At 42.0% G+C, this 22,369-nt stretch overlaps 1 protein-coding gene across 1 annotated transcript in view; it reads right to left on the minus strand.

The window, feature by feature from the left end:
* Positions 1-22,369, minus strand: part of Lrp2 (LDL receptor related protein 2) — a 155,444-nt gene that overhangs the window by 75,230 nt on the left and 57,845 nt on the right. The window contains exons 11-26 of the mRNA XM_032903435.1: positions 20,360-20,529; positions 18,861-19,084; positions 18,087-18,293; positions 17,048-17,250; positions 15,153-15,293; positions 13,619-13,822; positions 11,778-11,970; positions 9,263-9,388; positions 8,358-8,488; positions 5,730-5,867; positions 5,132-5,413; positions 3,787-4,032; positions 2,594-2,713; positions 2,392-2,508; positions 981-1,358; positions 519-533 (exon numbers count right to left, since the gene is read on the minus strand). Coding sequence (XP_032759326.1) covers positions 519-533; positions 981-1,358; positions 2,392-2,508; positions 2,594-2,713; positions 3,787-4,032; positions 5,132-5,413; positions 5,730-5,867; positions 8,358-8,488; positions 9,263-9,388; positions 11,778-11,970; positions 13,619-13,822; positions 15,153-15,293; positions 17,048-17,250; positions 18,087-18,293; positions 18,861-19,084; positions 20,360-20,529 — 2,895 coding nt within the window. The remainder of the gene's footprint in view (positions 1-518; positions 534-980; positions 1,359-2,391; positions 2,509-2,593; positions 2,714-3,786; positions 4,033-5,131; positions 5,414-5,729; positions 5,868-8,357; positions 8,489-9,262; positions 9,389-11,777; positions 11,971-13,618; positions 13,823-15,152; positions 15,294-17,047; positions 17,251-18,086; positions 18,294-18,860; positions 19,085-20,359; positions 20,530-22,369) is intronic.

The raw sequence follows: 22,369 nt of genomic DNA on the forward strand, positions 1-22,369 counted from the left end.
TCATGCCGACTTTAATGAGAGTTAATCAAGAGCCCCAATCTCTTGGGTGATCTACATAGTGTCTTCTCTGACTTGCTTGAGGCTATAGTATCCATTGGAGCCACCCTCCAGTATAGCTCTGTTTATGGCTATGAGAGAACCTTGAAAAAAATAATGCTGGCATCCAGAAACCTAACTGTCACTGATGGAGCAGAGAAATTTAACTAACATGCTCCCTCTGGAATTCTCCAGCCTAAGTAGAGATGTTTCGCAGAAAAAGCTGTAAGTGACCGAGTGGAGAGGACACAATTTGCTAACACACCTTACTCTTAGGGTCAGTGTGGCAACGGCTGGAGCAGCTCAGAGCCACGTCATATACTGGGTCTAAAAATACTTCCCATTCCCAGGAGCACAGTAACTTATGGATAAAGAGTCACACAGGGGACATGCACTAGAAGGGGAAGTCACAGTAATTAGTACAGTGTCGACATACACGTGCCACGTGAAATCATAAAGGTCTAGGATGTTCACAGTCATACCTTGCTGTGGTTCATCTGAGAGGGAGCGTTAATTAAAGAGGGAAGAGAGAAAGGACAGTAATTAGGATTACATGCCAATCAGAGCATTTTAATCACTGCAAACACAACCCCCCCCAGGCTTCATTGGTTTGATAACAAGTTCCGGTTAAAATTAGAAAATCTTCAAGTTAGGAAAGTTTATGGACACGTTACTACTGGAGAGAGCTACATTTAATTTGATGGCGTGATGTCCTGGACAGTGACATAAAGAGAAGAGACACCAGACACATGTAAAAAAGAAATTAATGAGAAGTGTTATGCAGTCACCATTTATTGGAATTTATTGTTACTCCTACGGGGATGTAAAGTGACAAGAGGATCCCCTTCCCAATATACTACACGGGGGCTGTGACAGTGCTGGGGAACAGCCATCTACTGTTCAGAATAAATTTGTGTCCAACAAACTGTGATCGGGGAACTTACTGCAAAGTGGGGACTCGTCAGTCCCATTCGGACAGTCAAAGACGCCATCACACAGGGCGCTGAGGTTGATACAGATGCTGTAGCCCGGGCACTGCCATTGCGTGCTAGGACAGTGAAAAGGCTGGGTAGGACAGTCCTTCTCATCACTCATATCCCTGCAATCATTGTCCCCATCACAGATCCACGCTTTGTAGATGCAGTTTCCATTGTCACAGAGGAAATGAGTCGGTGAGCAGGTCTTAGGAACACAGCCAGTGTGCTCGTCGGACCCCTGGATACAGTCTGGATGCCCGTCACACTCCCAGGTGTTAGGGATGCATGTACCGTCTCCTTGGCACTGGAACTCATCCGGGTGGCACATGCCGGGAGGCCTGGTGGCTGGAGGGAGTAAAGGCACATGTGTAATGCACTTGTGATTGAATTTATGATCCTTTTATGATATAGATTCAGGGGTTTGTTCTAGACAAACAGTAGGCTTATAATAACGATTACAATGAAACAATAGTAAAGGCTAAATGATGTCAAATGTTCCCGAACAGTGTGGTACACAGAAATATTTATGGGAGATGAGTGGTGGACCCAATGACAAACTGTGCATTCTTGTATGAAAGCACAAGTCAGGAATTCATCCTGTTTCTTTTTTTTTTTTTTTCTCCTCTGTCAATGAATTTACGGACTTCCTTTCTTGTTCCTTGGGATTGTCTAAAACGTCACTGTTCAAGCAAATGAAAACAGGTCCCTAATCTGGGAATATAACAGAACAGTTCATCAGACTTTCATGAGCTCTCCTTAGATCTTGGGAGTTCGTTTGCTTTCTAACCCTTAATAGAAGTTTAAGTCACGGCTAAAGCTATCATAGCCCTTTCATAATCTCTCTACAGACATATATCTACAGCAGATCCCATCCAGGCCTATACCATTTCTAGTCCACAATTTGGCTTCCCAATTGTGATTTCAATGAAACTGCATCCGGACAGGGCTGGCAAAATGATTCAAGGCCTAAAAATCACATGATGGGTAAAAAGAACTGACTCCCCCAAGTTGCCTTCTGACTTCCATATATGTGCTGTGACATGTGTGTACATCCACATGTGTGCACGCAAATACACACTAGCAAATATATGTAATTTTAAAAAAAAAACACATTGTTGGATGTCCTTGGAAGGTGAAACCAAGAAAACGGTCTAAGGGATTAACTATTTGACATGTCCATTTATATAACATCAGCTGCCCAACTAGAAATCATTATATGATGATATTACCCAGGTAATAAACTCATGTCATTCTCTTAGGAACACTCTGGGCTTTATGCCTTCCTCAAGTTTGTTTGAATTTAAAAACTATACGGTAAGGTCCAACGCTAAAATAAGGGATCCCTTTGTCTGAAGAACACTATGTATGTGACACTTACGGCAGCCAGCCTCGTCAGAGTTGTCCCTGCAATCGTAAACCCCATCGCAGCGGTACCTGCTGTTAATGCAAGAACTCCCATCGGCACATTTGAACTGGGCACTCGTACAGTTTAACACTGAAAACGAGGGAGAAAAGTGCATCGCGTTAACTCCAAAACAAACGGAGCACACAGTAAGGAAAAAGCGGGGCCATCCACTTACCACAGCCCGCCTCATCAGACCCATCCACGCAGTCCTTGTCCCCATCACAGACATACAGCGGGCTGATGCATCGGTGGTCAGGGCACCGAAACTGTGTAGGCTGGCAGGTCCCTGAAGCTTCTAGTGACAGACAAAAGCAAAGCCGAGTTTATTTTCTGTTACGGGACTTGCCTCAGGCCCATGTGTTTAGACTCCTTCAGATCAACAGCCACACCAAAGCCAGCGCAGTGGGAGAACCCAAAATGAGGATTTGGAATTAAATCTTTGGACACGGAAGCCATTCATCGAGGAAGCAGCAAGTGTACAGCCTGGGGCTGTATCCTACGATTACGTGACACTGCCAAATCTGAGTGACGTGGTCAGCTCACCACATGCTGAGAAGCACCAACACTGGAGCTGCGTGCAGGCTGCCTATCCCCTCTATAAAGTCACTGAAAATCACACACCGCTAGATTGCAAATATTAAAAGGGCTCTTGTCCCCCGGAAGGAAAATAAATTGCCTAGACCTGCAACCAGAGGACTCTGCTCCATCTTAAGCTACTGCTACCAATCACATTGCTAAAAGAATAAGAACCAGGGAGAGAGAGAGAGAGAGAGAGAGAGAGAGAGAGAGAGAGAGAGAGAGAGAGAGAGAGAGAGAGAGAGACCGTGTCCTTATTCTATAGTAAATGAAAAGACAAAAGAAAAACAAACCGCCAGATGTCTGGATGCTTACAAGGTACTGGGTAAATTTTTTTCACTGAAGGCTTTTTGAAAAAACATGTACACATGTGTGATGTATGTTTGCATGACCATAAATGGATGCTGGAGGGCATGAGTATATGCTCATGAGTAAACATGCATGAGCATGCATGCATCTGACAGCCAAAGACTGATGTCATTCTCCGTTGATTGTTCTCAGCCCTCGCCTTTCTTTACTGCAGCCATGCGTGGAGACCACAGAGGTGACCTCTACAGCCAGCTCAGGTCCTTTGATCCTTTTCTTCTGTCTTTAGTTTCTATCTGGGTGTCTCTGACAGCTGTGTTGTGCCTCCATAAAGCTCAGTGCCTTTAGGAGCAGCAGTCGACATGTATCAGACTACCGACATCCAGAGGATGACAAGGATAGAATTGTAAGAGCCTTAGGAAAGAGCTCAGAGGTTATTCAAACCTGCAAGGCTAACCAACCCAGAGAAATCAGCTCGACACTCACGGCAGTTCTTTTCATCCGAGCCATCCGAGCAATCGTTGTCTGTGTCACAGACCCACTCTTTTGGGATGCACACGTGATTGTCGCAGGTGAAGGAGGTGGACGGGCAAGTGGACGACGTGGCATGCGTGGGGCAGTTTTGCTCATCACTGCCGTCTAAACAGTCATTCTGTCTGTCACAGTGCCACTGGCCAGGGATGCACTGTCCACCGCGGACGCAGGCGAAAGCCGAAGGTGAGCAAGTATTATCTACAAAGAACCACGGGTGGTCATGAAAATGCTTGGTTCTAAACACTTTTATGAGGTTCTTCCTGTGGAAACAAAGTTCTTCTCACCTTTCAATACACTATTACACAAAGTAAGAAGTGAGGATGGTTTAGATTTGGTAAGTACAAAATATGTGCACATTGAATATATATATATATATATATATATATGTATATATGTATATGTGTATATATGTATGTATATGTGTACATACATATATATACACATATACATATATATATACACATATATGTGCATGTTGTTATACACACACATATCCTCTCTTAGCCATCAAAAGAAAACTATGATTCTTATATAATTATCTTAAATTAGACTTGGAAAGATATGAGAATCTTCCCACAGCTCTAGTTGGTATAGTCCTGGGCTCATCTTTACCCTCCCCTCCTATGACCATCTTAGGAAAATGTAGAACTTTTCAATTAACTCTTCTCTCACTCTAAAATCACAGGTTATTTCTACTACTGGCCTCATTTTAATAGCTGCTTCTAAAGATCTCAATATCTTCAATGTTTTTAAATGAGATATCTGGACCTTCTGCAATGGCAATCGTGAAGACGGAAACTTCATAGACTAGAATACCATCAGAAGAGTGTAGAATTAGAGATCCGTCCCACTTCAATTCATTTCACTCTGAAAGGGGGGGGGATAAAACACGCACAGGACACGATGTTTTCAAAGGCTACAGTTGCAAGGACCTATTCTGGAATACTATTATTCTCACCATTGCTGCTGATCAAACCCAGGGTCCTGCTCATGCTAAGCAGTGTCACTGTGACTGAGCCCTACCCTCAGCCCTGACTTTTTAAAGAATGAACTGACTATATTGGTCCAAAGAGCTATTGTCAAAAGAATTGCCAATAAGAGTCTAATGCATCTATAACATTCCCTGTGAATTATATGTATTGCTTAACTTGTTATAAGTCTTTGGAGTATGTGTTATGAATCTTATGTTCTAAAAGAACACCTCAGTGGTATTTTCCCATGCTCACAGCCCATGCTCTTATTATTGGCCAGTCTTCAGTTCTATTCACCTCCCCAAAACTCCAGCCCACATACTTACTAAACACCCCGCACTGATGCTCGTCACTGTTGTCATGGCAATCGTCCACTCCATCACAGCGGAAGAAACTGGGCACACACTTGCCATTGTTGCAGGGAAAGGAGAGGGAGCCACACTGCTGTGTGGGTGGCTCTCGGGCTGGGTCTCCCTCACAAGTCATTTGATCCCTCTGAAGCTTCATTCCATAGGGACAGCCGCACACCCGCTGGAAGTTTGGGACCGGGAAGCAGAAATGGCTGCAGTCGCCGTTGGCGTGGGTGGTCTGACTGCAGTAGTTAGACCCTGAAAATGCAGAAACGACTCGACCCAAACTTTGACTTGTGCAGGGAGACATTAAAAACAAAAACAAAAGAACATTCCAGAGCCAGCGCTACAAAGTTAGGAGTCAGCCCAAAGACAGCATTCAGTTTAAGTACAGTTCGAAGGTATGTATCTCCAAGAAACCAGAGTCCTGCTGACGCGAATACACAGCTGACAGGAATGGAGCACTATCGGGGACTATGTTGAAGACACAGTTAAAGAGAAAGGAACCACCAAGTCACAGGTAACTCTAACACAGACAACCGTCCGTATGGAGAACACTAGGCAATGCCCTCACCAGTCTGGAGGTCAGCATCGTAGGCTTTCACGTGCATTACGCTGCTGATGCCTCTTCGAATAACTGTCATATCACCACCATCTGATTTCCTCACTCGAATAATAGCACCCAGTCTCCAGTCTGTTATGAACACATTATCTGGGGAGGAAAAGAGACTGATGTGATTAGCATTTCAGTCACAGTTCAAGGAAATTCGATAGGCTTACAAGAGCCCATCTGTCATCTACCTGTAACCATTTGCTCTTTGGAAGTCCATATTTTATTGACATCATGGCTCACATTGAGGCAGATACATCATGATATTTAGTAGGAACTAGGCTTAAACCTCCATAGGTAAAAATAAACATGAAAAGGAATCTTAAAAGTTGAGTTCTTATCACCAGTCAAAACACTTAATTTTTTTTTAATTTATTTTATGAGTACACTGTAACTGTCTTCAGACACACCAGAAGAGGGCATCAGATCCCACTACAGATGATTGTGAGACACCATGTGGTTGCTGGGAATTGAACTCAGGACCTCTGGAAAAGCAGTCAGTGCTCTTAACCTCTGAGCCATCTCTCAGCCCCACTTAATTGTTTTGTTTTGTTTTGTTTTGTTTTGTTTTGTTTTGTTTTGTTTTTTAAAGGAAACAGAGCCCATCATCTCTAAGGCCAGTTCAGAGTGCAGCTTCCTTTAGCCTCCAAGGAGAATTTCTACTGTTTTTTAGATCCAATTTTAATAAGAAGCTTTTGCATGGTGGCCCATGTCTTTAATCCCAGCACTAAAGAGGCAGAGGCAAGGTATATCTCTGAATTTGAAGCCAACCTAGATTAAAGAGTGAGTTCTAGGACAGCCAGGGCAACACAAGGGGGGGGGGGGAAGGGGAGGAGGAGGAAGAGGAGAATGAGAAGCTTTTAATAGGGAAAAGTACAGATCTCATTTTTTTTAAAGTTGTGCTTGTGTAAAAATAACAATTGTGCAAACTTACATATGATTCTAATAATTTAGATTTCATCAATAAATTCTGTGTAAATAAACACCATAACTAACTAAATAATGCAAATAAGAATGAATGCTAACAATGCCACCCATGTTATGAAATCAAGTTTCCTCCTCTGTGGCCCACACTAAATCCTATCTCCCTTGATTGAAGATTTCAGTTCTGCCATTCAGAACAGTGTCTCACTGTATTGGAATAGATGAAGAGTCAAATCAAAGAGTCCTGCGCAGTATGCAGTCAAGAAAACCTAGCTGGTCTTTCAGTAAAAGATTAATGACTTGCAGAGTATTGTGAAATAAAAGAGCACTCCGTACCAAATTCACAGTGAAGGCATGGTAGCACTCATAGACTTCTGAGGAAGGAAGCTCATGGGTTTGAATGAGCTTGGGTTCTATAGAGAGACCCTGTCTTCGAAGAGAAAGACAGGGGTAAGAGACTCATAACAAAAGTAAGAATGGACTGAAACTAACATTTTGGGATATAGTGTTTTCTCACGGGAATGCACTCAATAGTTTCCATCCTGATAAAACCAAAAGATATCCAAACGTCCCACCATATAGCAGGGAAACATTAACATTTAAAAAATGTTCCCATGGCTAGCAAACAGCATGAGCATGACGGACAATATTTGAGAGGGGGAGGAAAACGGGAGGGATGACTGTTTATAACTGACTCATCTCATCAAAACTCTCAGAGCATTTTTTAAATATTTTTTAAATACCACACGCTCCACAGACAGACAGCAGGATGGACTCTTCAGTATGACTACCCACTCTAGCTGCTTAAAGCACTATGCTAAGTGTTCAACTAGGGGTTTCCAACAGGAACACAACTAGTTTATTAGGGCTTCTGGTAGCTCTCTACAAAGTTGTCACCCCTCACACTAGACAAATTACGGTATACTTCGCTTGCCCATTTATTTGTTTGGATAACAAGGTCTCACTATTCGGTTCATTCAGTTGAGTTGGCTGTGATCTTGTTCTGCAGTCCAAGCTGGCCTCATGAGTCTCCTGCCTTCCAAGTGCTGGGATAACAGGAACACACTACCAGACGGTTTGAGCGAGCACTTGTGTGTAATTCACAAGCTACACACAAGAGCCCTGTTTCAGGAACAAACAAGTTGGCTGTTTTATCCTGCGTGGTCTTATCAGACAAGTGACACATGACTTAAATATGTGGCCCAGGCCACTCTCATGGTGATCCTCCTGATTCAGCCTCCCACATGAGTGTGTGCCACCAAGCCTGGCTCACTGGATGGATGGATGGATGGATGGATGGATGGATGGATGGATGGATGGATGGATGGACAGATGGACAGACAGGTGGATGGATAGATGAATGGATGGACGGACAGGTGGATGGATAGATGGATGGATGGATATAGATACCCATTCTGAACAACCCAAGTCACAGAAGCATGTCTCCACTAAAGAAGGCAGTTGAGAGAAGTAGGCCAAAGTTTGGCAATGACCATGGTCTCTATCATTTCCCACAATTCCACCTCTCAGATATCTTTACTAGCAATATGAAAATTGTATAGAAATACAAATGAAAAAAATCATGTGTTTCCGTTCCTCATGTGTCATATTTTGGGATGGGGATAGAGTTTTGTGGCAAAATATACCTTTTATTGCTTCAAAGCCTACCTTTAAAAACGGTGAGTCCAAATGGATGAGTCATCTGGTCTACATGGCCCAGCCTTTTTCTATCTAAACCATCAAGGGTGCTGTGCTCAATCTTATCAAAGAAGGCATCTACCCAGTACAATCGTGAAGCACTGAAAAAAGAAGAAGACATGTTATCTAATACCAAGACATGAGTGAGGACACTGGCAGTCAACTTTCATATGAAAGTCAAATATGTATATTAAAATTTTACATTATATGCTTCTCACAGATTCAGTAAGCTTGAAATCTTTGAGTGAGGAAATGTGTTTTTCTCCTTGAGAAATAAACAAGAATATTGATGTTAATGTTTAGAAGACTGAACACACACTTCTGCCCTTTTTCACCCATAACTTGCTTTAATAACATGTATTTATAAGCTCATTGATCTTCTTCCTAGATAGATTAATTCCTGAGAACCCCCAAAGCATGTATAAACAAACATACACTAGTCGATTGATTCAGTATTCATTAACTAATTCACATGTTGATTAATTACTATCCTTAAGGTGTCTTAAGATTAAACACAAGCTTGCTACATTTCATCAGATCTCTATCCAACTTCTACATGAACTTCATCCATCTTGGCCCTGTCATTCTACTGTTTCTAGAAGTTTCCTCAGAATACTTATGAGTGCATTGGTTTTCATCCCACCAGCAGCTGGCCAGTTGTGTTTGTATTCTAGATCATTCAGCACCCATTATCCATGACCTAGAATAATAATGACCATGATCCATTATTATTCCAGAGATCAAAAAGTCTCAGAAACATGTGGGATCCATTTCCGTACTCCAACACACCACCATGTGTCCAGTATATTGGAACCAGTGTCCAGTATACCTTCTCCACCTCTACAGTGGTTAAAATTCATATGGTATCTACTCACCTCCAATCGATGGCCAAGCCATTGGGCCACCCCAGACTAGTGTTGACTATGGGCATTAGGTGAGAACCATCGCTCCATGCTCTCATAATTTTTGCAGGACGGAACCAATCACTCAGGAACATATACCTAGAAAGTGGGAGCAAGTCAAGGAGGAAAATATTGGAACAAACTGATCACTTAAAAAGAGCTACAATTGACTTTACTCTCCATGTATGCTATCTGGTTTGGCATACTTAATTCTAAGTTACCATTTAAATTATAAATATGTAATCATAGTCACAATTATAAATGATATTAAAACGGGCATCTGGGAGAGAGAATAACTAGACTACAGGTTGTAAAACTTGTCACCCCACATAATAGTGGATACCTTTATTTCCCAACACTTGGGAGATGTATGTCACCCTGAGTTCAGTAGTGAGCTCCAAGACAGCCAGCACTACTGTGAGTTCAAGGCCAGCCTGGTCTACTTAATGAGTTCCACAACAGCCAGAGCTAAGAGCTACATAGAGAGACCCTGTCTCAAAAAAACAAAATAAAACAAAACAGAGTTTCCTGGGTTTATATGTCCACCTATGTAACCAGGCTGGCATTCAACTTATGTTTCTCTTGCCTCTGCCATCGGCACTGTAACACCAACACCAGATAATAGTGACCTGCTTCAGGTTACATACTGAAGACTTCGTGAATAAGAAATCACATTTATTTTCTTTACATCTGGGGTTAAACATTCAGAACCCACCAGACCATTCTCTATTTATTCTTCTATAAGGAATTTATAACTCTACGAAAAATTATCTCAGTGTTAGGGTTCCAGAGATGTTTCAGTGAGTAAGAGCACTTGCTATGGGATCTGAAGTTCAAATCCCAGACACCATCTTCTGGCCTCTAGATTATTCTCAGGCATTCTCGCCTACAGACACATACAACAAATAAACACAAACACACACGTTAATCTAACTCTAAACAACATCTTTTTCTCTTCTTTGTTTTGTATTTCTTTTGGAGGGGGTGGTATTTGCTTTTGTTTTAAACCAGGGTCTCTTACTATATAACCCTGGCTGTCCTGGAACTCACTATGTAAACCATGCTGCCAGAACTCACAGAGATCAGCCTACCTCTGCCTCCCAGCTGCTAGGATTAAAGTCACATACCATTTGTATGTCCTCTACTTATTTTTCTCTTTCATATAATCCCTAGAAATCAAAATCATTCCCAAGTATAACTTTCTAAACTATGATGGCGTCACGTCATTTCACATAAAAAGGAAAGGATGCAACAGCCTTTCAAAACTGAAGATTCAGATTGCTATAAATTCATTAGAGAAATCAACCATTTAACTGTGTAGATGAGTAAGGTTTTCAAAGAAAAAACTAAAAATATAGAGAAAATCCAGCTTTTAACAAGAAATAAAGAAAGAAGGAAAGAAAGAAGGAAGAGAAGGGAAGAGAAGGAGGAAGAGGAGAGGAGAGGAGAAGAGAGGAGAGGAGAGAGAGGAGAGAAGAGAAGAGAAGGAGGAAGAGAGGAGAGAAGGAAGAGGAAGAAGAGGAGGAAGAGAGGGAGGGGAGGGGAGAGGAGAGGAAGGGAGGGGAGGGGAAAGGAAGGGAAGAGAAGGGAAGGGCAGAGCAGGAGCAGGAGGAGGAGGAAGAGGAAGGGAGGGAGGGAGGAGAGGGAGAGGGAGAGGGAGGGAGGAGAGGAGGAGAGGAGAGGAGAGGAGAGGAGAGGAGAGAAGAGAAGAGAAGAGAAGAGAAGAGAAGAGAAGAGAAGAGAAGAGAAGAGAAGAGAAGAGAAGAGAAGAGAAGAGACAAGGAAACAAATAACAAGCTTTGTGTCTGAGCAGGTCCAGACTTTTACCTAGAGATTTGGCTCAACAGTGTGAGCCCTTCCCAAGTCACTATACCTCACCTAGCCTCAGATTCAGCATCTCAGCAGTAGATCATGCGAGCCTCCTTCATAAGCCAGTTTGTGACTAAATGAGAAGGGGGGTGTCCCAACCCCCAGGTGAGGGAACCCGGCTTAGTGAGTCACAAGTTTTTCTTATCATCTGAGTTTTTCGTATCATCCATTAAAATACAAGTGAGTACCTCGGGCTTGTTCTGAATAAGCTCCTGAACATATTCAAGTAAAAAAAGAACACTGTGGACTGTTCTGTTTCCTCCTACCTGACCCAGTGCTAATGGTACATGAAAGTGGGATTTGAAAAGTTCTTAAACTGAAAACGACTCGATGGTTAGTGCCCAATCTCCCCACCCCCACCCCTGCTAAAAACCTCATATCAATACACTAAACGAGGCAAGAATTGGATCCTTTCTTCATAGCTCTGCTACATTTTTTTTTTCCTTCCTAAGGTAACTATAGGAAAACCATACTTCAGAGAAAGGTAAAACTTAATTTAGAAGGAGATAAGGTGTTCCCTTAAGCTCATGCCAAAGAGAAAAAACTGAAGGTGAGTTCAGCAGTCCGGTCCCCAGGGCAGCACATCAGAGGCATTCAGCAGTTGCAAACTCTCACATACCCAGCGGTCGGATGCACCACAATGGAACGAGGGTTGTTTAAGTTGCTGATTATCTGTCGTCGGGACTTATCAGCCAGCCTCAGGACAGTGACACTCTTTAGTCCTCCATCTGTCCAGTAGAGATTCCTTGAGATCCAGTCAAAAGTCAAGCACTCAACACTTTCCAACCGGTTTGCTGTGATAACCTCTTTTCCTAGAGGTAAAAAAATATAGTCATATTATTTAGTCATATTATTTAAGACAAATTCCCCAACGGCTGCACATCTAAAGCTTGGATGAAAGGGCACATTGTAAAAACATGTGTGGAATTCTTTAAAGAGAGAAGAATCTGCAAACCGCTGAGCAACAATGAGATAAACCTAGAATCTATCTCTTGCCCACAGTTTGGATCTCAAAGAGGAGATACGGTAGTGATAAACACAACTGGGTCTGGACTTACTCCCTCATTCAACCTTCCAGAACATGTGAGAGAGATACCTGAACTCACCTACTACCACCCAGAGACGGCTCTGAGCTGACACTGCCAGGTACAGCTGGGGGTAGCCCACAAACATTACTGCCCAACCCTCCGGAGACTCTGGGCAGTCCTGTACGGCCACAGGAAGTCAAAATTGCAAAGAAACCAGAAGAGCTGGCTACGTGGGGAAAAGACCACCCTTCCTCTGCCTAGCCTTCCCTGTGAAAGCTTTGTGGCTTCCCTCTCTCTGGCTCATTGAGAATAAGCAAATACATTTCTGTTTTGCAGTGTGTTTTAAGAAAAAGAAAGGGCAGACAGGCATGGTGACACACGGCTTTAATCAAGGCCAGCCTGTCTCTGTGAGCTTCTAAGGCAAGCCTGGTCTACAGAGAGTTCCAGGTCAGCCAGAGCCGTTACACTGAGAAACCCTGTCTCGAAAAGGAAAAATAAATTTAAAGGGGGTAGAGGGGAAATTTCAAAATAAATAGATAAATAAATAAAAGGTGGCCTTTTGTGCTAATAATACAAACATGTGCTGCTTCAGTATCCGCTGTGAGCCAGGGACTTGTATCCATTCAACTTCCCAGGTACTATACATGCGTGGGATTACTGTTGAGCCTTCTTATGGATGATGAACGGGGAGATGCAGAAGAGCCAAGGAAGTAAAGAGAGTCTCTGATGAGCACAGTAGTGACCGTAGCAGGAGGAGATAGTGCACTGTAGGCTAGAGGTTCCCAATGGGAGCAGAGGGAGAGAGTGCTAGGTGCTGTCACAGCTGAGCTAGCAGCGAGTGAGTGAGTGAGTGAGTGAGTGAGTGAGTGAGTGAGTGACAGGGACTGAAGGACAGAGAGGACAAAGTACCAGCAAGTTGGGGCTCCAAGAACTTTGAGTCTCACTTGTCGATATTGAAATGCACTTCCTTAAAGAAAACAAAATACAAACAAACAAAAAACCCACAGCCTGAGCTTGGGTGGTGGCACTTAGGAAATTGAGGCAGGAGCATGGCTGTGAGTTTGAGGCCAGACTGGGTTATATAACACAGATCAAGATCAACCAGGCCTTCACAGTAAGACCCTATCTCCCAACAAACTTACAAATAAAGCCAACTCTGATTATGATTTGTCTTGATAATAAATGAGAGGTATCAGGGGAAGACGCAGCTAATATCTAACCCAGACCTCAGGAGGCTGAGGCAGGCGACGCTCTCAAGTTCCAAACCAGTGTGAGCTACACCAAAGGAGAGGCATAGAGAAGAGTAGGGCAAAGCATATATATATGCATATATATATATGCATGTATGTATATCTATGCAAAACAAATGAGTAATTGCTAGTGTTAGGGAGAACAAGTCAAATATGTCAACACACACACACACTTTCCTCACCTGTGCCATCAATTTTTTGTTTATAAATTATGTCTTTTGACAAATCTGAGTAGAAGACGGTACTGTGTTGGGCATCAAAATCAATTCCAACGAAGAAGGATGGACTCCCTGTGACAGGAACCATGACATCTTCCTGGGTGGAGAGGGTGAATGGGATTCCACGCACAGCCGTTTTCGATGAGAAGAGCAGGAAGTTCTTAACGGCTGTAGGAAGAAGGACACAGAGAGTGAGCTCGCAGTGCCGCCCCTGCCCTGTTCTGGAGACGTTACTTACATCCATCCAGTACACTAGATAGTCATAAAACCTAACTCGGAGGGGAACAACAACTGAATGTGTAGTAAATATAACCGGAAACCAGTCTAGAGGAAGGGAGATGAGTAAACCATGGTCACATGAGTGTTCAAGTCCTCTCTTTTGTTATTATATTTTTATACACAAGTATCATGTACACTCACATCCTATTCACACTCCTGTCATCTCTTCTTGTGTTTGAGGTGCTGTGGGCGCACTCCTGAGAGGGCAAAGGCCAGAGGAAGGGCTCTAGCCCCTATTTCCAGAGACAGTGTCTCTCACTGAACCTGCAGCTCCCTTAGTTATACAGGGCAGCCAGAGACAGACAGACAGAGAGACACAGAGACAGACAGACAGAGAGAGACACAGAGACAGAGAGTAGAAATTATGTAGATTATTCAAAAAGCAATAAGGGAGAGAACATGAGAGACTGAACAAATAAAAACCATGACGGCGTGTTAGAAAATTCAAAGACAATGGAAGTGCTTCCAAACTAGAAAGGCAAAAACTGAAGAAGTTTAAAATCAAATCATTAGGCAATGTTCTGTTTTTTTTTTAAACACTAGATTATTAGATTAGAGCAAGAATATGTCCAGAGGGTGAAGAGTGGTGAACGGGAGCAGTCATATTAGTGGAGTGCAGAGTCATCAGGAATAGATACGCTGATAGCCAGGACAGAGGGCAGGCTCCTGGAGAAACAAGAACAGTTTTGGAATATGGCCACAAGGCCAGCTGACCCAGAAGTCAGTCACAGAAATGGGCAGCCTCCCATCCATCAAAATTAAGGCTAGCATGTGAGGTGGAGATAGTAAGGTGACAGGCAGAACACAAGACCCCAGGGTTCCAACCCCAGCACAGGGGGAAGGAAATGTGGAGAACCCCAAATGGTGGTACACGACCCCAAGTCAGGATGCTGAGTCAGGAAGGCCATGAGTTCGAGGCCAGCCTAAAAAAGAAAGTAGAAATAGAAAGTAGCTCAAACCTAATCACATAGGATCTAAAGGTCAGAGCTAATACTATCTAATAATAAAAGGGAAAGATCCCTAGCCCTGAACAAGGAACAAAGAGAAATCAACCCTCCAATTTGTCTTTGTGCAGAGAACACTATACCGTTTTTACAGGGAAGAATTCAGTCAACAGAGCTAGCCCAAGGCAGAATGGGACAGTCTGGGCAGAAGCATGTGCACATAAACCACGTGACGTCCACCAGAAAGACAGTGAAGGTTGGTAAACGTTTCTTACCAACACAACGGTGCTCATCATCGTCCAGTTCAAAGCCGAATTCACACTTGCACCGGTAGCCCAGGCCGCCATTATCTGTCCTGTGACTGAGGACACAGACCTGCGCACAGCCCCCATTGTTGCTCCCGCACGGATTGGTGGCTGGGGAAAGATGAAGGTGTACTGAGAAAACCGCAGTAACACAAACCACACACAGCCAAGTAATGTATTCCTATGATAGAATCTTTCCTGTTATACACACTTTCCCTATTACTTAGAGAGTAGATGTTTTACAAGTAAGTTAGTGTACTACCAATAGCTCTTAGAGAGAAAAATTATTACCCCAGCAGGTTCTGAAAAGTTGCCAAGATTTAAATGGTCAACTAAAATAGATCTGGTCCCAAACCCTGCTATACATTTGTCGTACAAGTTTATGCCTTCAGAGAGGTCACTGCAGCCTGTGCTCAAGGCTGCCAACTCTAAGTTACTGTGTCTGCTTTAGAAAATGTATTTTTTGTCTTATGAAGTGTTTGCCTGTCTATGCACCATGTGTGTGCAGTGCCCAGGGATGCCAGAAGAGGGCATCAGACCCCCTCTTTACAAATTGTTGGGAGCCCCCATGTAGGTGTTAGTGCAGGTCTCTTCCCTCCTGAGTTACTCACCTGCTTTGTAAACCATCTTCAGAAACTTCAAATTATTCTTATTTTCTGTACTATGTTGATTTGAGGGAATAATAGCCAGATATCATTCAGAGCCAAATAACAAAAATAATAGGGATGGCTGAGCAGATTACAGTAGCTCTGAATCCAAGAGCTCAAAGAGTCTGAGAAATCACTCCAGAGATGTCCAAAATGTTTTCAGGCTAAGCATGCATTCTTTTCAAGTGTATCGTACTAAACGCTATCCATCTAAATATATCTAGTGTGTGATTAAAGGTCAATTTAATTAATTTATACTTTTCCTTCATTCTAAACAGATTCCTCAGTCACCAGGAGAACTTTCTCTGAATTGTGATTTATCTTTCTACCAACATCGCTTTGGTTTCAGTGTTTTCTTTTCTTAGGGCCACAAACTTGGAAAATAGCCAAATACAGTGCAAATAAATGTGTCAAAGTTCAATTTAAAACCCTCAAACACACATAAATCCTACTCTAAAATAACAGTATCTGGTGGCACTTGTCTTTTTTCTTTTCTTTTTTTTTTTTTTTTTGGAGCTAGGGACCGAACCCAGGGCCTTGCGCTTGCTAGGCAAGCACTCTACCACTGAGCTAAATCCCCAACCAAAATAACAGTATCTGAACCAAGAGTCCTTTGTGAATATTTCTAAGTCAGTACTACTCATTTTTTGTTACTATGGATCTATAGCATAATCAACTTCCGAGAGATACCTGCCTCGGCTGGGACTGAAGGCATTTGCAACCAGAGATTTAATTAGGGACCAGACAAACATACCAAACATATTTGTTCTATGACAGCCCTAATGCAAACCAAAGAACAAATGCAAAACGTATCCAAACAAGTAGAGAACACACTTGACGGTAAGAAAAATGAGCTCTTATGTTGCATGGAACCCCAGTGTCCTCAAGTGTAGCAGAATAAATGCTGTAGACTGCTCCCAGTAGAGAGTGAGTGGCTGGTACAGTTCATTTGCTGCTAGAACCAAGCACCTGGGCAGGCTCTGGCATACGCTACCAAGAAGCATCCATTCAAGACATGTCCTTGACATTTGTGACTGTAACTCTAAAATAACCGACATTGATTTCTTCAAATGTTCATGATCTTGAGAAGGTTAGGACTCTCAACAACTGTAAACGCACCTGCACAGCACCCAAACCTCATGTGATGCCTCATCGGTTTCCATAACTACAGAAACCCTTTCCTGTACCAGGTACGGTGAGCATTGTCCAGAGACTTACCATTGGGCTGCCTGAGGGCATGGTAAACTGTCACTCCGTGAGGCCTCAGGGAAGACTGGTGGTACACTTGAGGGTTGGTTTCTGTGAACTTGTTGGCTTTCATCACAGCCATCTTTGTCCAATCGGTAAAGAACACGTGTTCCTCAAATAAGCTTATTCCAAAGGGATGCGGGACGAGGGAGCCTCCACGAGCGACCGTCTTCCTGTTACGAAGGATACAAGCGCGGGTCATATCTCTGTTGATTGTTTTTATTTTAGTGAAGAGGTAATTTGTCCAGCTGAATCTCTAAAAACCTAAATTAGTTCCCGTTATAATACAGAACAAGTTGAAATAGATATATTTTGGGGAGGCTTTTGAATCACCAACAGAAATATCCTATTGCACCATAGGTCCTCAGCAACTAGGAGGCCAGACAATGGAACGCAGGGGAGTGCCTGGCAAACACCCAGTACTGCCACTCTTAAATCCCGGATGAAACTGTCCACAGATCAGAACTGCAGCAGGAGCACAGTGGCCAGAACTGCTTAAATAGGGAGAAAACAATGCAGAAGACACTGGGTAAAAAAAAGAAATTAAAGGCTGTGCACCACCACTGACACAATCAATCATTAGATTAGACTCACAACTAGAGATATCCTCAAGGAGAAACTACTGTCCAAGCAAAAGATGTCATCAAGCCCTGAAAACAGTACAATGGGGCTCTTGGAAAAGATGAAAACATACAGAAAATATTAATAACAAAAATAAGAAAATAAATGTTTTTGTATTGTTGTTTGTTTGTTTGTTTTGAGGCAGGTTTATCCGTGTATAGTCCTGGCTATCCTGGAACTCGCTCTGTAGACCAGGTTGGCCTCGAACTCAGAGGTCTACCTGCCTCTGCCTCCTGGCACTAGGAAAGAGCAGGTCACTGAGGGCACAATTCAACACGAAGGTCAATCATGCTCTCGTTTCACAAAGCTGATTATAATTCTGGTCCTTCATATTTATAAAATTCCTCCCAACTTTCTAAAGCTATGTAAAAAAAAAAAACATCCTCACCTTTGGATTCCATCATATGTTACAGTTTCAATGTAGTCATAACGAGAATCCACCCAGTAAACTCGCTTGGACACCAGATCCAGAGTGATCCCAGCAGGCCACCCCACTTTGGTTGTTACCAGGTCTTTCCGATTGCTACCATCCATGAAGGCTCTCTCCAGCTTGGGTTGCCCAGAGAGGCTTCCCCAATCTGAGAAAAACAAATAGCTACAAAGGAAGAGCAGAAGATGAAGAATCTGTCCGTAAGTTTACCTTAGCCTCCTAAAACTCGAATGTGGGGGTCTAAAACATTTGCAGTTAAGCCTGAATGGAACTAGGCATTTGGTGTGCTGTGTTGGTTCACACTGATGATCAGCATGAGATCTACACTCTGAAGGGAATAAGGACTAAGCAGAGTACTCACAATGGCCTTCCACCCTTTAATAACCCTGTCATCAAGTTCATGCTCAAGTGAATCCCCTTAATTGGGGCGGGGGTGGGGAGCATGCTAATGTTGTGTTATAATCGAAAAAGAGCCGAGAGCTCGGCAAATGTGGTTAAATAGAAAGAAGACAGGTCACACCAACAAGTCAGGTGCTGCCATGACACCAATAGGTGTGCTTTGATTATATCTCCTCATTTGGAGTAAGATTTAGTGAACTCTGTTAAAGCCTCTGTATCTAGGAACCTGCTAAACATGGGTTCTAGAGTACAAAACCTGAAAGAACTCAGAATTAACTTCCAATGACTCCACCTCCAGTTAGATGTACACGGAAAGGAATAGGTGTCACTTACCCCACAGTTGGATCAAGGGCAATTCCTCTAGGATGCCCCAAGTTTTCAGTTATGAGAGTAACACGCTGATTTCCCTCCAAGTTGACAACATCAATTCGATTGACCTTTGTCTCTACCAGATAAAGTTTATTATTAATCCAATCCACAGCCAGATTCTCTGGAGTGTCAACAGAAACATTAAGAATTTCTTGGGTATTTAAGCCATTGATGTCAGTGGAAAACACCTGAAAGAAATAACACAGTTATTATACTTCCTAAAACAGAGCATGAACCTTGTTTTCTTATATTTTATTATAGGTAGATAGGTAGATAGACAAACAGGTAGGTAGATAGATAGGGAGATGGATGGATGGATGGATGGATGGATGAATGGATGGATGATAGGTAGATGGATGATAGATAGATAGATAGATAGATAGATAGATAGATAGATAGATAGATAGATAGAAAGAATGAATGAATTATCTCGACCCTATAACGTTTCCAGAAGAAAATGAATTTTGTTCAGAGTATACATAGGGCAAATACATGGTTGAGTTTTATAGTGTGTTTTGTTTTGTTTTGTTTTGATAAAGATGATAGCAGTTTAATTTTTTAGTTGTATTCAAACAAGAATTGCTAATGATCAAAATTCTCAACTTGTGTACTATCCTAATTAGACTCTTTTAAAGGTATACTTGGTTTCACATTAAAAGAAATGCAGGGGTTGGGGATTTAGCTCAGTGGTAGAGCGCTTGCCTAGGAAGCGCAAGGCCCTGGGTTCGGGTCCCCAGCTCGGAAAAAAAAAAAGAACCAAAAAAAAAAAGAAAAAAAAAAAAAAAAAAAAAAGAAATGCAAAGGGTTGGGGATTTAGCTCAGTGGTAGAGCGCTTGCCTAGCAAGCGCATAAAGGCCCAAGGTTCAGTCCCCAACTCGAAAAAAAAAGAAAAAAAAAAAAAAAAAAAAAGGAAATGCAAAATGAATAAACAAAATTCTATGACTCTTTTAATACAAATTTCTAACAAAAAATCAATCTTAATTTCTAAGTAAAACAATGTAATATTTTGGCTGTCACATAAAAAAAACTGCCAATTTTTTGCCCAACCTTCAGTTACAATTCCATGAACAAGTGAAGGTTAAAAAAAAAAATCTGATTTTTATCATGCAAGTAAAAAGAGTATTTTTATATTTTAAATGATCAAGTTTCCAAAATGGCGACTAAATATCTATCTAGTTCTGAAAGATCTATGATTTCTTTTAATTAGGCTTTTGGACTCCTTTACGAATAAAATTAAAAGTTGCTCAAGGCTAATCCAAATAATAGCTGTCTTTGTCTCACAGCTCACATGTAATAGTATATCATGGAAAAGACGCTGACTAATATAAAATATCTCAAGGGCTGTTCTTGTCAGAAAACAAAGCAGCGTTCCCCTCTCCTCCCCCCAAAATGAAAAGCTATCAACACTTTGTGCTTTAGGTTCCATTCAGCCCATAAGCTATGCCCTTGAATTTTCTACTTACCTTTTCCTGCATGGGGTCTGTCCAAAAAACTCTGTGTTTCTGATAGTGAAAATCCACTCCCATAACCATTCCGCGGTTCTTAGACTCTGCTAGAATCCGGAAGTTTCTTCCATGAAGATCTCCAACTAGCAAATCCCGACCATTGGAGAAGATAACAGAGGCTGCACTGACTGCAAGGGAGAAGAAGACAGCCAAAACAGTGAAGAACAAATGGTGTTAGCATCTATGATTCCCTATGATTCCCATGAGACAAGCAGACAGTAACCCTTCTCCCAACCTTACAGGAGGTGAACTGGCTCACAAAGATGCTTAACCAAGTGTTCCACAATAAATGGGTTAGAGCAGAGCAGTTGGTCCAGTGCAGTTAAGAAAAGAATACAAAAAGTCTCTTGATTTGGACAGTTTATAGCCACATGTATGTTCATGCTCTATTAAATACAGAACACACTTTAAAGACTCCAGGAAGGTATGGCTCTGGTGGATCCAAATCTACACTACAGACTCTCAAGTACACAAGGTATCATGATGAAATCACTCAATAAATGCTATTAGTGGTGGCTAAAAATATGGTTGATTGGTTTAAAAAGTTATGTGCAGGGTGGGAGAGATGGCTCAGTGGTTAAAAGCACTGGGTTCTCTTCTAGAGGATGCATGTTTGAGTCCCACAACTTGAAGAACACCTTGTAATTTTCTATAACTCCAGTTCCAGGTTTTCTGACTCCCTCCTCTAGATGTCTTGGGTACCAGATGTGCAACAGTTGCATAGACATACTTGCAGGCAAAGCACTCAGACACATATAAAAAACATTATTTTAGAACTGTACATGCTTTCAATGCTGATGTGCTGTGCCATAATATAAAACAATAATTAAAGCAGGGAGTGGTGGTCCATTCCTCTAGTTGCACTCAGGAGACTCCTGGGGCAGGAGGACTATACAGATTAAAGCTAGTCTACACAGTGAGTTCTAGGCCAGCATGAGCTACAGTGTGAGAAACTGTCTTATAAATCTTCATAAAATAATAATAAATAATAACAACAACCAAGGAAGTGTCTTAAAAATATGTGACAGTAGCAAAATGTTCGTGTTTACTAGTACATGTAAAAATGGGGTTAAATATCTATAATTATACTTTGAATTTTCTCTTTTTTGAATATTTATTTATGTATACATCATACAGCTTTCTGCCTGCATGTATGCCTGCAGGCCAGAAGAGGGCATCGGATCTCAAGACAGATGGTTGTGAGCCACCATGTGGTTGCTGGGACTTGAACTCAGGACCTCTGGAAGAGCAGACAGTGCTCTTAACTGATAAGCCATCTTTCCAGACCTATAATTGCACTTTTGCTTTTACATTTTTAAATTCTCTAAGACTGAAATGAAGAGCAATTTGTTGCAAAGGAAATATAAAACTTAGGAGACAGAATCAAGGCTAAAAGGACATATTTACTATTTTTATTTTCTATCTGGAGACAAGATCTCATATAGTCCAGGTTGACTCAGACTTAACCAAGGAGTTGTGGATGACCTTGGACTTCCACTGCCCATGTGCTAGGATTACAACCATATGCTATCACTCCAAACTGGTCATCAGCATACTATCTATTCAAAAATGAATAAATGTAACTGTCAAAATTATCTGTACCTAAAAATGTACATAACATGCAAGAAGAAAAAGAAAACAGGCTGTTCGTGTGGGTCACATGAGCAGTGTACTTTCAGAAGGCACCAGATAAATTTAAAAGCCAAAAGGGAACTGAGAGCTAAGGGCTGGCCATGTGCCTCCATGGAAGTAATGACGGAAAGAGGAAGGGAGGAAAGGAGTAAAAATCAACACCCTGAAACCCAGTCTAACAGATGATTTCCATCAGTCAGAGAATTCCATCAAACACCTAGAATTCAGTGTTCACAAAAATGTAAACCAAATTCACCATGTCCATTTTGAAACTTTCTAAACTATTTCTCCAGGTAACTTCAACACACTGGTAATAGGCAAATTAATTAAAGGTTA

The sequence above is a fragment of the Rattus rattus genome, chromosome 5 (assembly GCF_011064425.1).
Source record: "Rattus rattus isolate New Zealand chromosome 5, Rrattus_CSIRO_v1, whole genome shotgun sequence".
Lineage (NCBI taxonomy): Eukaryota > Metazoa > Chordata > Mammalia > Rodentia > Muridae > Rattus > Rattus rattus.